Here is a 15,067-nt window from a genome sequence, read left to right as displayed (position 1 = left end):
TTGGGACCTCGCACAGAGGTCCCGTACAACGATCGGTGTTCCACTGTGTCCAGAGAATACAGTGGGCAGCGGAGTGCGCACAAGCAGGGGTCGGGAAGGCCGTTTATAAACGGTCACCCACCCCTGCACTGCTCCTGTCCGGACGGGACGGGACATGGGCCGGACGGGAAGTGGTTAAAGAATGCCCAATCACACTAAAAAAAAAAAAGATTTTTGCTTGCACATGATTGGATGACGTGCAGAATGAAAAAAAATGTTTAGTTTTGGATCAGCTTGTTAAGTTACTAATTTTATTTAATTGAATTTGTAACAAATTTCATTTTGTTCTGTTCATACGTTTTCAACCAGATTCAGATGTATTCAAATCAAAAATATCAAATCAATCCAAACTTTTTGGGAAGAATAGCTGGTTCTATTCTATTTGAAATTAAAATTTCAGAAGAAAGGTATATTCTGTTCTATTTTATGCTTTTATGCTTTTATTTTCTATTCTATTAATTTCTATTCTATTTTTTATTTTCTATTGTATTCTATTCTTTTATTTTCTATTCTGTTCTGTTTTGATCTATTATTTTCCATTCTTTTCCATTCTATTCTATTCTGTTTTATTCTATACTTTACAAAATTCAAATTTCAGGGGACGACTATATTTTTTCTATTTTATTTTATTCTATTTTTTCTATTCTATTTTTTTATATTGTATTGTATTCTATTCTTTTTATGCTATTCATTTCTATTCTATTTTATTCTATTCTTTTTTTTCTGTTCTAATATTTTCTATTCTTTCCTAGTCTATTCCATTTTATTCTGTTTAATTCAATTCTATTCTTTTCGAAATGTGAATTTCAGAAGACGGCTATATACTCTGTTTTGTTCTGTTTTATTCTATTCAAATTTATAATTTTTTTTTATTCTATTCTTTTTTTTTTCTATTCCATTCTTTTATATTCTATTCCATTCTATTCCCTTGCAATGTGAAGAGCCTATTAGTGTAAACCAGCCCCTATTAGTATGGAGAATTCTGCAACTTTGTAAAGAGCAGACAGACACCTTGCAGCTATACATTTGTGTTGTTATTTTCGCCATCCTTGTTTTCCTTTTTTTGGGGAAAAGTGTTTGGCCAATACAATGTTAGGGATTCACAGAGGTCCTAAATGAACATATCTATGTAGGTTTTGATATGCAGCATACTTCTAGGTTCATATTGACCATACTTGTGACTGGTTGGGGAAACATGAGAAGTGAAAGCAGATGTAAATTCTAGCTAGATTACATTTTTTTAACAGTTAACTAGATTATATTTAGTGTGTTCAGGCAAGTTTGCAAAGGATTGTTCCTTTAGTTTAATGAATACATTTTACAAAGAATACCTAATGACAAGCAAGGGAAAAAAAGAGAAAGGATAAGTAGTTCCTTAGTTTAGTCAATGAGTTGAATCAGCAGACATTCACCTTAATTACTAAGCTAAGAAAATTCTGTTGCAAAGTGCAATATCCCTTGCAAAGTAAACAGCTTATTTGCCTTTAGTTAAAGCCACCCAAAAGGGGAAGTTCCACTTTAAGGCTTTGTCCCCTGCTCCCCATTAAGGGTTGGCACCTTTGGGAGGAATTTGACAGGTACTCGCTCCCACTTCCACTGAGACTACGGGGCCATTCAGGAAGCGCAGTGCTACTCACGCATGCACAGTGGGCATCCAGCTGTGAAACCGTAAGCTGTCACAGCCGGGTGCCCATTAAGGACTGGCACCTTTGGGGAGCGGGTACCCGAATTTGACAGGTACCCGCTCACACTACGATCGCCTAGGCCAGGGGTAGGCAACCTGAGAGCAGCAGGACTACAAGTTTCATCATGCCTCTGCAAGTCATAGCTCTAACTGTCAGTTTTGTAATCTTTGCAATGCCCCATGGGAAATGTAGTTCCACAACAGCTAGCGAGCCGCAGGTTGCCCTGGCCTAGGTGATTGGAAACAGAAGTCGTTCCTCCCTCCCCGTAGTCAGGTCCCAGAAGAGTACGGGGCCATTCACAAAGTGCAGCGCTTCTCGCGCATGCGCAGTGGGCACCTGGTTGTGAAGCTGCAAGTTGTCATAGCTGGGTGTCCACACTGAAGATGCCGGCGCCCAGGGAGAGGAGACGGCCTGTGAAACCAGTTGTGGAGAGGACACCGCTGGACCGAGGGACAGGTAAGTGGACGTATTTTAAAAGTCAGCAGCTACAGGTTTTGTAGCTGCTGACATGTATTTATTTTTTCAGCTGAAACTCTGCTTTAATTATTATTATATTATTATTATTATACGGTATTTATAAAGCGCCAATAGTTCGCTCAGCGCTGTACATTACAAAGGGGGACAGAACATGTGACAGAACAATACCAATACAATACAAAACATGAGGGGATTGAGGGCCCTGCTCTTTCGAGCTTACAATCTAGGAGGGAGGGGATAGTGGTACAGGAGGAGATAGCTGTGGGGGATGGAGTGGTAGGAAGAGTGGAGGAGGTCGGCAGGTTAGCAGGGGGTGGGGTAGGCTTCCCTGAAGAGATGGGTTTTCAGGGTGCACCTAAAGGAGAGGAGAGTAGGTGATAATCTGATGGGTTGGGGCAGGGAGTTCCAGAGGATGGGTGACACCCTGGAGAAGTCCTGGAGGCGGGCATGGGAGGAGGAGACCAGGGAACTAGAGAGAAGGAGGTCTTGTGAGGAGCGGAGTGTGCGTGTTGGGTGGTACTTGGATATTAGGTCGGTGATGTAGTTCGGGGCAGTATGGTGGACAGCTTTGTATGTCAGTGTTAATATTTTGAATTTGATCCGTTGCGCAATCGGAAGCCAGTGGAGGGATTGGCAGAGGGGGGTGGCGGAGATGGAGCGGTTGGAAAGGTGAATGAGTCTGGCAGCCGTGTTCAGGATTGACTGAAGTGGGGATAGCCTGTGGCGAGGCAGGCCAGTGAGGAGGGAGTTGCAGAAGTCGAGTTGTGATATGATGAGGGAGTGGATGAGCTGTTTAGTGGTTTCTGGGGTTAGGAACGTGCGGATTTTGGCGATGTTGCGGAGGTGGAGTCTGCATGAGTTAGTTAAAGATTGGACTTGGGGTTGAAAGGATAGATTGGAGTCCAGAATGACACCAAGTACTCTGGCCTGCGGGGCGGGTTTGATGGCTTTAATCAAGTTCATTGTGTATAAACAATTGCCATGTGTTCTAAAAACAAAATATTTGACTTTTCTCTTAATTCCTTGTTTGTTGCATCTCTGTGCTGCTGATTAAACATGTGAGGGGGGAGTCCTCTTTTTTTGGTGGGACTTTAACTGCACAATTTTCTTATATGATACATTTCAACAATTCAAAAATATTTTTTTTTATATAAACAGTATGAAATTTTATTTTTACAATCTTCAAAAAGAAACATAAAGCTACAATACATATTGCATCGGTGTCGTCAAAGATGGTATTGCAAATCTAATCATGGATCATGCATGGTTCGCACTTGACGCTTTTCGAGATCAACAAAAATCTCTTCCTCAGAAGCGCTCAAGACAGCATAACGCATGATTCCATGGGAGATAAAAACCGCCAAGAAATGTAAGAACAAATTATTATATGAACACAGCCATCAAGCCTGCCTCATCGGATACACTTGGTATATTGCCCCATAGCGGGCTGTCTTTCGGACACAGAGGAACACCGATCATTGTACGAGACCTCATTGTACATAAACAGGCGGATGGGAGCAGTGCAGGAGCGGGTGGCCGTCTATAAACGTCCACCCGCATTCTCTGCCTGGGCGCGCGCAGCACAGTGATCCAGTGCCCGCTGTGTCCAGAGGTCCCTCTGTACGAGGTCCCGATCATGTGATCACTGATTCGCCAATCAATGATCACTTGAAGAGTAGTAAGCAAGATGTCTGACATCATTGCTTACTACGTGTGAAATCTGTGAATGATCACAGAGGTCACATGGTACAGGGCTATTCACAACAGTCTTGTACCATGTGACAAGCTGTGACCAATCACAGCTCACTCAGTATTTCTCAGTGGCTGCAAGAATACAGTCAGAGAGAAAGAGAAATGAATGCTTTTACAGCCTTTATGAGTGTAAAAGCAATAAGTGTAAAAAAAAAAAAAAAAATCTTCATCACCCCCCACAAGTAGTAAAGTGTCACTATGGTAGGGTGACAGTATGTAAAAGAACAAACAAAGAAAAAAACAAATAATAATATAAAAAAATGTAAAACAAAATTTGGAAAAATTATAATTTTTGGTTATAAACTAATTTGGGTTATTGTTTTTACTAAAAAGATAACTGAATACATTTTAGCCAAGATTTATAAAGAGAGATTATTTATTTGCAAAATTTTTGGACTTTTATATAGCAAAAAAAATAAAAATCCCAGTGGTGAATAAATACCACCAAATTAAAGTTGTATCTGACTCAAAAAAAATGCTAAAAAATTCATATGGGTACAGTGTTGCATGACTGCGCAATTGTCATTCAAAGTGTGATAGCACTGAAAGCTGAAAATTGGTCTGGACAGGAAAGGGGGTGAAAGTGTCCGGACTTGAAGTGGTTAAATAAAAGTTTTTTTGGCAGGATCAGTCATAGTTTGATTATGCATGCCAAAATTCTTCGATTTCTGCCAGGGTATGCAAACTTTTGAGCACAACTGTACATAAACCTGAACCATGCAGTTGTATAATAATGTGATCGATTGTATGCTTTTTATGTGTTTATTCCATCAGGGCTTCCAGAAGATCCAGGACATGACAACAACGCTGACACCAATACAAAAGTTGGAGAGCCTCTAACCCTGACAGTGACCCTGGAACCTGGACTGCCAGCGACGTTCAGTTGGAGTTACACTGCTACCCAAAGACAGGGATTCTCAGTAACCAGCACCAATTTTAGTTCCAGCCTCCGGATCCCAAGTGTGACTGCGGACGATGCTGGAACATATGAATGCAAAGCCCAGAATATTATTGGAACTCAGAGCTTTCGCTTCAAAGTCAATGTGGATGAAAGTGAGTCTATTACTAAGTCTATTTCTTAAAAACCCTAAAAACTGGTGGAACGTGTCACATGTCCCCAAAGGTGAATTTATCGTTCAAAGCAGATTTCCACCTGAAAAAAAAAACAAAAGTCAGCAGCTACAACAAACTGTAGCTGCAGACTTTTAAAATACAGACACTTACCTGTCCCTCGGTCCAGAGGTGCCCTCACCATGGCTGGTTTCACTGGCCATCTTCTCTCCCTGGCATCGACATCTTCAGTGTGGGCACCTGGTGACAGCTTGCAGCTTCACAGCCGGGTGCCCACTGCGCATGCGCGAGAAGCGCTGTGCTTCCTGAATGGCCCCATAGTGTTCTGGGACCTGTCACGTGTCCCTGAAGACTACAGGGAGGGAGGGGGGAGGACAACTTCTGCTTCCTATCTCCTAGGCCATCACAGCAGAACTGGGAGCTGGTACTTGTCAAATTCTGGTGCCCGCTACCCAAAGGTGCCAATCCTTAATGGGCACCCAGCTGTGACAGCTTGTGGCTTCACAGCTACGTGCCCACTGCGCATGCGCGAGAAGCGCTGCGCTTCCTTAATGGCCCTGTAGTCTTCTGGGACTTGTCACGTGTCTCTGAAGACTACGGGGAGGGAGGGGGGAGAACAACTTCCGCTTCCAAATGCCTAGGTGATCGCAGCGGAAGTGGGAGCGGGTCGAATTTGGGTGCCCGTAACCCAAAGGTGTCAATCCTAAATGAGGAGCCGGGGACAAAGGCTTAAAGCGGAACTTCCCCTTTTGGGTGGAACTCCGCTATAACTACTTCCCCTCCTGAGGATTTACCCTCCTTCCTGACCAGGCCATTTTTTGCGTTACAACGCTGCATTAGTTAAACTGATAATTGAGCGGTCATGCAACGCTGCACCAAAATTAAATTTACGTTCTTTTATCCCACGAATTGAGCTTTCTTTCGGTGGTATTTGATCGTCTGTGTGTCTTTTATTTTTTGCACTATAAAAAGAAAAAAGACTGACAATTTTGAGGAAAAAAAACAATATTTTTGACTTTTTGCTATTAAACATGTCCAGTAAAAAAATGTAAAAAATCTAATTTCGTCATAAATTTAGGCCAAAATGTATTCTGCTCCATGTCTTTGCTAAAATAAAAAATCCCAATACGTGTAAATTAATTGGCTTACATGAAAGTTATAGTGTTTACAAATGGCGGTATACTGTATATGCTTTATATAATTTTTTTTTACCAATAATGGTGACGATCAGCGAATTATAGCGATACTGTGGCAGGCATTCTGACCCTGGGGTGAGCTGACTTAGTGTCACTGACATCCCTAGTGACACCAATACAGTGATCGGTGCTAAAAAAAAAGCACTGACACTGTACTAATGGCACTGGGCAGGAAGGGGTGAACATGAGGGGCGATCAAAGGGTTAACTGTGTGCTGGGACATAGGGGGCGGGTGGTGTGTGCTTCACTGTGAGCACGCTGCTCTGGATGGCTGTGCTGTGCACAGCCTTCCAGAGCCTTCCAGAGCAGCCTTCCAGAGCAGTGTGCCCGAGCCGACAGGGAGGAGGACTGTTAGTAAACAAAGCAGCCCTCCTCCCCATTGGAGATCCTCGGTAATCAACAGGCACTGGCAGGTAATCACCAGCCGGGACCAGATGATTGGTGGCACGGGTAGGGAGCCCCCTACCCTTGAATACAAAATCACGTGTGTGTGTATATATATATATATATATATATAATATATGGGATTTTGCGCACCCCTGCCGCCCTGTAGCAGTATATCTGCTATAGGGCGGTCGTGATGTGGTTAAGGCCCGTCATAACGGAGGGTAAAACAAATCCTGAATGCCTGAACACAATTTTGCAACTTTGACATGTGCTAGTAAAACTGTAAATATCATCTTAATTATTTGTTTATCCAGGTGAATTATACCAGGTTCATTTCAGGACAAATTGGGCTTTCATTTTTTTTTCATGATCTGAGAAAAACTGGCCCAAAATCAGTGGAAGAAATAGTGCCCCATCATTGGGGTCAGTGGAAGGACTAGTACCCCATCATTGGTGTCAGTGGAAGAAATAGTGCCCCATCATTGGTGTTAGTGGATGGAATTGTACTCATCATGAGTGTCAGTGGAAGAAATAGTGCTCCATCTTTGGTGTCAGTGGAAGGACTAGTACCCCATCATTGGTGTCAGTGGAACGACTAGTACCCCATCATTGGTGTCAGTGGAAGAAATAGTGCCCCATCATTGGTGTCAGTGGAAGAAATAGTACCCCATCATTGGTGTCAGTGGAAGGAATAGTGTCCTATCATTGGTGTCAGTGGAAGGAATAGTACCCTGTCATTGGTGTCAGTGGAATGCATAGTACCCCATCATTGATATCAGTGGAAGAAATAGTGCCCCGTCATTGGTTTCAGTGGAAGAAATAGTGCCCCATCATTGGTGTTAGTGGAAGGAATAGTGCCCCATTATTGGTGTCAGTGGAAGAAATACTACACTGTCATTGGTGTCAGTGGAAGGACTAGTACCCCATTATTGATATCAGTGGAAGAAATAGTGCCCCATCATTGATGTCAGTGGAAAGAATAGTACCCCATCATTGGTGTCAGTGGAAGGACTACTACCCAATCATTGGTGTCAATGGAAGAAATAGTGCCCCATCATTGGTGTCAGTGGAAGGAATAGTGTCCCATCATTGGTGTCAGTGGAAGGAATAGTACCCCGTCATTGGTGTCAGTGGAATGCATAGTACCCCATCATTGATATCAGTGGAAGAAATAGTGTCCCGTCATTGGTATCAGTGGAAGGAATAGTGCCCCATCATTGATATCAGTGGAAGGAATAGTGCCCCGTCATTGCTGTCAGTAGAAGGAATAGTACCCCATCATTGGTGCCAGTGGAAGGAATAGTACCCCATCATTGGTGCCAGTGGAAGGACTAGTACCCCATTATTGGTGTCAGTGGAAGAAATAGTGCCCCATCATTGGTGTCAGTGGAAGAAATAATGCCCCGTCATTGGTGTCAGTGGAAGGAATAGTGCCCCGTCATTGCTGTCAGTGGAAGGAATAGTACCTCATCATTGGTGTCAGTGGAAGAAATAGTGCCCCATCATTGGTGTCAGTGGAAGAATTAGTGCCCCGTCATTGATGTCAGTGGAAGAAATAGTGCCCCGTCATTGCTGTCAGTGGAAGGAATAGTGCCCCATCATTGGTGTCAGTGGAAGAAATAGTGCCCCATCATTGGTGTCAGTGGAAGAAATAGTGCCCCGTCATTGGTGTCAGTGGAAGGACTAGTACCCCATCATTGGTGTCAGTGGAAGAAATATTGCCCCGTCATTGGTGTCATTGGGAGGAATTGTGCTTCATCATTGGTGTCCGTGGAAGGTATTGTGCCCTACAATGGTGTCATTTGGGAGGAATTATACCCATCAGTAATTTCAATGGGAGGAACAGTGCCCCCATCAATGGTGTCTGCAGAAATAATTATGCCTCATCAATGTTGTTAGTGGGAGGCATTGTGTCCCTTTGTTGTGGTCAATAGGAAGAAATGTGCCCCAAATTGGTGTCATTGAGAGGAATAATGCAACAAGGGCCAATTAAAGGAAATCTAGGGGCTACAGCTTGGGGAGTGCTGCATTATTCTGTCTGCATGCTCACCTCCTTGTGTATCATTTGCCATTTTGTTTTTCTTTGTTTCACAGATATTGTTCATTCTCCAAAACCTGTCTTGAGTGATGGAGCAATAGCTGGTATTGTAATCGGGGTTTTGGCTGGAGTCGCTTTAATTGGAATCGCTGTGTTCTTCATTATGAAGAAAAGTGAGTTTTATTCCCCAAATTTAACTTTTTTTTTTCTATGAACTAAACTTCACTTCATTACATTAATCCTGCACCATTCTGCTTAATGTGCATAATATCTGTACAGTCTGTCTTGGACCTGTAGTTTGCATGTTAACATCCTTTTCCAGCCAGAAAAGCCTCTTCAGTGCTCCTCCTCTGTGATTTAATTTCACTTTGCTGTTGAGGTTTTGGGGTCTGACTTTCCCTGACTTCATTTATAAGCTCCACCTCCTGCCAACCTCCTACCCATTGAGAATGCAATGAAGCCGTTTTCCTGGACAGTGAAATGGAAGAAGTAAAATGGGTAGTGCATCTAAACCAGAGAGAGGTACAGAAGAAGCTTTTCTGACTTGTATTGGTAATAGAAGGCATCTTGTAGAGACTTGTCCAGGACAATTTAAAGTTTTAAATGGAGTTTGTGTTTAGTTTAAAGTGTTACTAAACCCACAACAGTACAATCAGTCTGTATCTGCAGTGAAGCATGCTTGTTATACTCACTGGGGAACCTAAGGGGTTAATCCTCTGCATTGTGTAAAAAGGCTGTTGGATCCTGTCTTCTCTGAACCCCCTTCTTCCAGGGTTCCCCTCTTATCTCTTGATAAGACATATTGTGTGGAGTCACTCTGCACATGCTCAGTTTGTTGTGTATTGCTAGAGAGGTTTTTTGTCTTGGGAGAGTGCATGTGATCAGCACAGGGCCAATCAGCATTGTCCAGACAGAGGTCAGGGGTCTTGCATCCTCTTACAGCAGAATGCAAACTCCTCCTACCAGCTTTAACCAGTGCTCAGCTGGACACTGATAGAAGTCACAAGACCTCTCTAACTGCTGATGATAAAAGGCATTTAGCAGTTTATATTTACTACAATAATGTCATGTCCGTGTTGTGTGTAATGTGGGAGACCAGATATAGTGAATGCAGGGTCCGGGGAGACCAGATATAGTGAATGCAGGATCCGGGGAGAGCGGATATAGTGAATGCAGGGTCCGGGGAGACCAGATATAGTGAATGCAGGATCCGGGGAGACCGGATATAGTGAATGTAGGGTCCGGGAAGACCAGATATAGTGAATGCACGGTGTGGAGAGACCAAATATAGTGAATGCAGGGTCCCTGGAGACCGGATATAGTGAATGCAGGGTCTGTGGAGACCGGATATAGTGAATGCAGGGTCTGGGGAGACCGGATATAGTGATGGCAGGGTCTGGGGAGACCGGATATAGTGGATACAGGGTCTGGGGAGTCGGATATAGTGAATGCAGGGTCCAGGGAGACCAGATATAGTGAATGCAGGGTCCGGGGAGACCGGATATAGTGAGTGCAGGGTCCGGGGGAGACCGGATATAGTGAATGCAGGGTCCGGGGAGACCGGATATAGTGAATGCAGGGTCCGGGGAGACTGGATATAGTGAATGCAGGGTCCGGGAGACCGGATATGATGAATGCAGGGTCTGGGGAGACCAGATATAGTGAATGCAGGGTCCGGGGAGACTGGATATAGTGAATGCAGGGTCCGGGGAGACTGGATATAGTGAATGCAGGGTCCGGGAAGGCCAGATATAGTGAATGCAGGGTCTGGGGAGACCAGATATGGGGAATGCAGGGTCCGGGGAGACCGGATATAGTGAATGCAGGGTCCGGGGAGACCAGAAAAAGTGAATGCAGGGTCCGGGGAGACCAGATATAGTGAATGCAGGGTCCGGGGAGACCGGATATAGTGAATGCAGGGTCCGGGGAGACCAGAAAAAGTGAATGCAGGGTCCGGGGAGACCAGATATAGTGAATGCAGGGTCCGGGGAGACCAGATATAGCAAATGCACGTTCCTGGGTTTAGTAACGCTTTAAAGGCTTACAGTATTTAACAAGCATGAGCGAAATGCTTCAACCCAATGAAACAAGTCGGATATAAGTTTATTGCATTTCCTTCAACAAAATATAAACTCTTATTAGTTGCTATGGGTATTTATATTTGCAAATAGTTGCTTCACTTAGAACTATTAAATATTCTCGTTGGAGTATGCTTTGTAGTGCTGTGATAATAACTCTTTTCATAGTGTATTTGTGTGTGCTTTTTGTCTTCACATCTTTGCTTTGGTTGTTTATCTTCTCCTTCCAACCATTGTGCAGACTTCACGCTTTTTCCTAACTTACTTTTATTCCTCTAATTCTCTGAGTCCCCTGTTCAAGACCACTGCATGTGATCTCTGCACGTTGAGTTAAAAGCATATCATGTCATTCTGTTTTCTTGACTATTAATGTATAAAAACAATTGAAGTGTAATATTCTGCTAAAGAATGACTATATCCACTTATCAGTTACATATTAAGTGAGACTTTGCAGATTCACAATGAGGTTTGCCTTCCAAGAGATAGAATAGGGTGCAAAAGGGCCCTAAGCAACAAGGCAGCCCCCCCCATCCCCATACCCCAACAAAATTAGGCACTTGTAGGCAATTGTTACAATTTTGCTCGCACCCTGGTCTACTGAAGGCTGTGCCTGGACCCAATGGACATCCACTCCGGAAAACTCACCAGACAGCCATGATCTTCTCACTTAAGAGTTGGTCTAGAATAAATTTCGAGTCCAGACCTACTAGCCGGTCACAAATCTTACTCGCCACCAGTTGCCCCACCCAACCTTGTCCAGGTCCGCCCCCAACCCCGCCCCAGCCACGCCCCCTTAAAGCTTATGAAATTACATTTTTCTTTAGAGTAAATAGTTAGAAATATAAAACTGTACACCGTAATGTATATCCCAGCTCCCCTGTACTCCATTATAGAGCTATGACATGTATACAGTACTTACTGTCCCCCGCGGTGGTGGAGAGGGTGTCTCCTCTCAGCGGAGGAGAGCGCACCTCTCCTGCACTTGTCCCCTCGGCGGCGGTGCCCCAGAAGCCGGAAACCGGAACTCGGCTTTACAATGAGGCTTGGAGCGCAGGTGCAGTCACTCCAAGCTTCATCTGTGCTCACTGCTCGCCACTCACCACAGAGGAATTTCTCCTTGCATTTGGGGAGCGGGCGAGCGGCTTTTTCAAGCCCTGGTCTAGATGCACTTTGTAAAGGGTTCCCCAATCTAATAAAGCACTTGCTGGAAAAACCTCTCCTCTTACAACGTATCACCAGGAATATCATACTATAGGAAGGGAAAAGAAACTCCAATAGTGTAAAACTTTTTATTAGAACCACTCAATACATTAAAAAACATCCGCTATTGCATTCACATTGCATGGTTTAAAAAAAAAACGTAACGGACAAAAAACAGATGCAAGCGGATGTAAACGAACAAAAAACAGATGCAAACTGATGAAAAACTGATGGAAAACTGGCATAAACTGATGTGAACCAATCTGTTTTTTCTTGGAAAAAACATGACTGAACTGATGAAAAAAACGGAACACCCGCGTAAAAGGGGCCATAAGGTTTTCTTCCGTTCAAAAAAACAGATGTTAACGGATGTGAACATTAATGGATGTGAACAGATGATCATCCATTTACATCCGCTAGTCCATAGAAATACATGTGTGTCCATTTTTCATATGAAAATGGACAGATGAAAAACATACATATGGAACGCCCATGTGAAAGAGTCCTTATAGTCAACAGGTATCCTGTAATTTCAGGACTCTTAAATACGAGCATATATAAAATAGTATTAAAGCACTACTCCCATCAAAAATTTGTTGGTGCTGAATTTACTAGCACAGGAGAAAATAATCACAGCGTTACCCAACGTATTTCAGCACAAACCATTTACTTTCTTGGAAGACAGGATGATAAATACTACCCAGGACCACATCTTCCTCTGTAAAGATATATTCTCATTCTTTGGCTGCCACTCACCATCAATGTATAAGACAACCTCCCCATGATGTACTGTACACATAATGAGCAAAGACAGCATGAAACAAATTAAAATAAATAATTGGATATTGAAGGTACTTCACAATAGCAAATCTTCACAATCAGGGGCGGACTGACCATTTGGGCACTGCCTGAGGGCCCTGGTCCAGTAGGGGGCCCCATGAGATGCCCCTGGTACCTTTCATAGGCTTTTTTTGAGTGTGGTTTGAGTGTGGGCGAGGACACAGGGGCCCCATGATCCACTATTGCCCGGGGGCCCCATGACTTGTCAGTCCGCCCCTGTTCACAATGTATCCCTGAAGGTGAAAATACATTTGTAGACGATGTGCTATCAAGACTAACAATTAGGTTGTTGAGCTTGGTTGGAGCGCTCAGTTAGGCAATTGCTCATAGTCCTCTGTAATAACTGATATATATATATGGGATTGTACATTCGAGAACTCTTCACCTTCTCAAAGGTCTATATGCATTTTATTTCACCTGAGACCAGTCAGGCAGGGGACCAGATCTTGGTGTTTTATTTTTTTTAACACAGCAAATCTTAATTTGTCTGCTTAAAATTTAGAAAAAGTTGCTCTATAGTGATCCATAGACATGAAAAGAGTATTACCTGCCCTAGAGGAATTCTTCTTGGGGCTAATCTATGAAAAGTATGATATGAGAGAGAATTCTTATATATCACAACCAATCGGCTTCCAACTATCCCAGATTAAATACAAAACAAGGATGATTTCCAGTTCCTGTAAACAATAGGTATTTCATAGAGAAAAACAGAGGACGCGTCGGCCTAGTACATTATCTTAAAAATTGTTTATTGAATGTAAATAATAAGTATTGTACTCACAAATAGTCAATAAATAAAAGGCACATCATAAAGCAGGGGTGTCCAAACTTTTTCAAAGAGGGCCAGATTTGGTGAAGTGAACATACGTGAGGGCCGACCATTTTGCGGCAAAAAAAAAGAATGGATAAAGGAGCGACTGATACTGGTCATGACATATTTGAAATCTGTACTTGTTTCTCCCCCTAAAAAAATAAAAAGCGAAATTACTCTCAATGATTTCCTTCAATGCTTGAGAAGGGAGCTCACCTTTGCCTTTCATCCGAAACAATTTGCATTGCATGCTGGACATCCCTACGTCATCACGCTGACGTCGACGTTGCGTTCCAGGGTGGACTCCAGCCACCATCTTTGGCTCTCACACATGCCGGCCAGCTCCCTGTGAACACCCCAAGTCTCCTCTAGCGCTTACGAAAGCGTATACATCAAGGACGCCGCCATGTCCTTTGCTTTGACCACATATGCCCAAGCCTTTCGTTTTCTTTCATCATGTGTTTCTCAGTATGTTCCTCAATAAATGTACCACATATTGCACTTAGAGGTGCTTTTCTCCTTTTTAGTTATTGCCAAATTACCTGTGGGGTCATATTAAACTGGAACACGGGCCGCAATTGGCCCACGGGCCGGACTTTGGACATGCCTGTCATAAAGGAACAGCTCTCTCCAATTCACACTGCGTGTCTGTCTGTAGTGAGAACTCAGGACATCCAAAAGGCTGACGCATTTCAAGGACTAGCCTCTTCCGCAGAGGCTAGTCCTCAAAACGCTCTGAGGAAGAGGCTAGTCCTCGAAACGTATCAGGCTTTTGGATGTCCAGAGTTCTCACTACAGACAGACACGCAGTGTGAATTGGACAGAGCTGTTCCTTTATGTTGTGACTTTTATTTATTGACTATTTGTGAGTACAATACTTATTATTTTACATTAATTAAACAATTTTTAAGGTAATGCACTAGGCCGGTGCGCCCTCTCTTTTTCTCTGTTCAGTACTTTTGGACTCCCCGGTCCTTTGAGGGCAGCAAGGCGTGCATATCCCAAGAAATTTGTTATGTGGTCCTAATGACATTGAGCCCATCCCCAAGTGCAGAAGTAACCGGGTTTTCCACTTCTACACTAGGTATTTCATACCTATCCTCTGCTACACGTCTCCTCCCAGTTTTCGATATGAAGCATACATTTCTAAATTGTGAACAGGCAGAAATAAGATTCGTGCAAATATTTATCTTGGCATTTGGGCTGTATTTCATCTGTAATTCTGAACATTCTTTACTTCCTTATCCTCTCTCCAACTAAAACCTTTCTATATCCTGCAGAAAAACGCAGTGGAGATAACCGCAGGTAAGTCACGTATGTACAAATAGGCTTGTTTCTCTTAAGGGCAGGGTCACACTGCTTTAATAGAGTTTATTTACTTTGCAGAAGTTATTACCTACTTCCATGAGCTGGGGCTTTAGTCCTGGTGAAAACCCAATCTGGGCTCAAGGAATACGTGACACTCCCCTCATGTATTGAGTTGACACATGGGG

The 15,067-nt window shown here is 43.3% G+C and overlaps 1 protein-coding gene across 2 annotated transcripts in view; it reads left to right on the top strand.

Annotated features, from left to right (window-relative positions):
* Positions 1-15,067, top strand: part of LOC149443894 (cell adhesion molecule CEACAM5-like) — a 107,372-nt gene that overhangs the window by 66,071 nt on the left and 26,234 nt on the right. Inside the window, exons 7-9 of one of the 2 annotated variants that reach the window (XM_089655220.1) lie at positions 4,728-5,006; positions 8,702-8,818; positions 14,855-14,879. In XM_089655220.1, the coding sequence (XP_089511346.1) occupies positions 4,728-5,006; positions 8,702-8,818; positions 14,855-14,879 (421 nt within the window). The remainder of the gene's footprint in view (positions 1-4,727; positions 5,007-8,701; positions 8,819-14,854; positions 14,880-15,067) is intronic. The other variant, XR_016306608.1, reaches the window with a different exon arrangement.

Source organism: Staurois parvus, unplaced genomic scaffold (assembly GCF_062004578.1).
Source record: "Staurois parvus isolate SC_StPar_1 unplaced genomic scaffold, SC_StPar_1.0 ptg000827l, whole genome shotgun sequence".
In the NCBI taxonomy this organism is placed as follows: domain Eukaryota; kingdom Metazoa; phylum Chordata; class Amphibia; order Anura; family Ranidae; genus Staurois; species Staurois parvus.
This window is presented reverse-complemented; position numbering and strand designations above follow the sequence as displayed.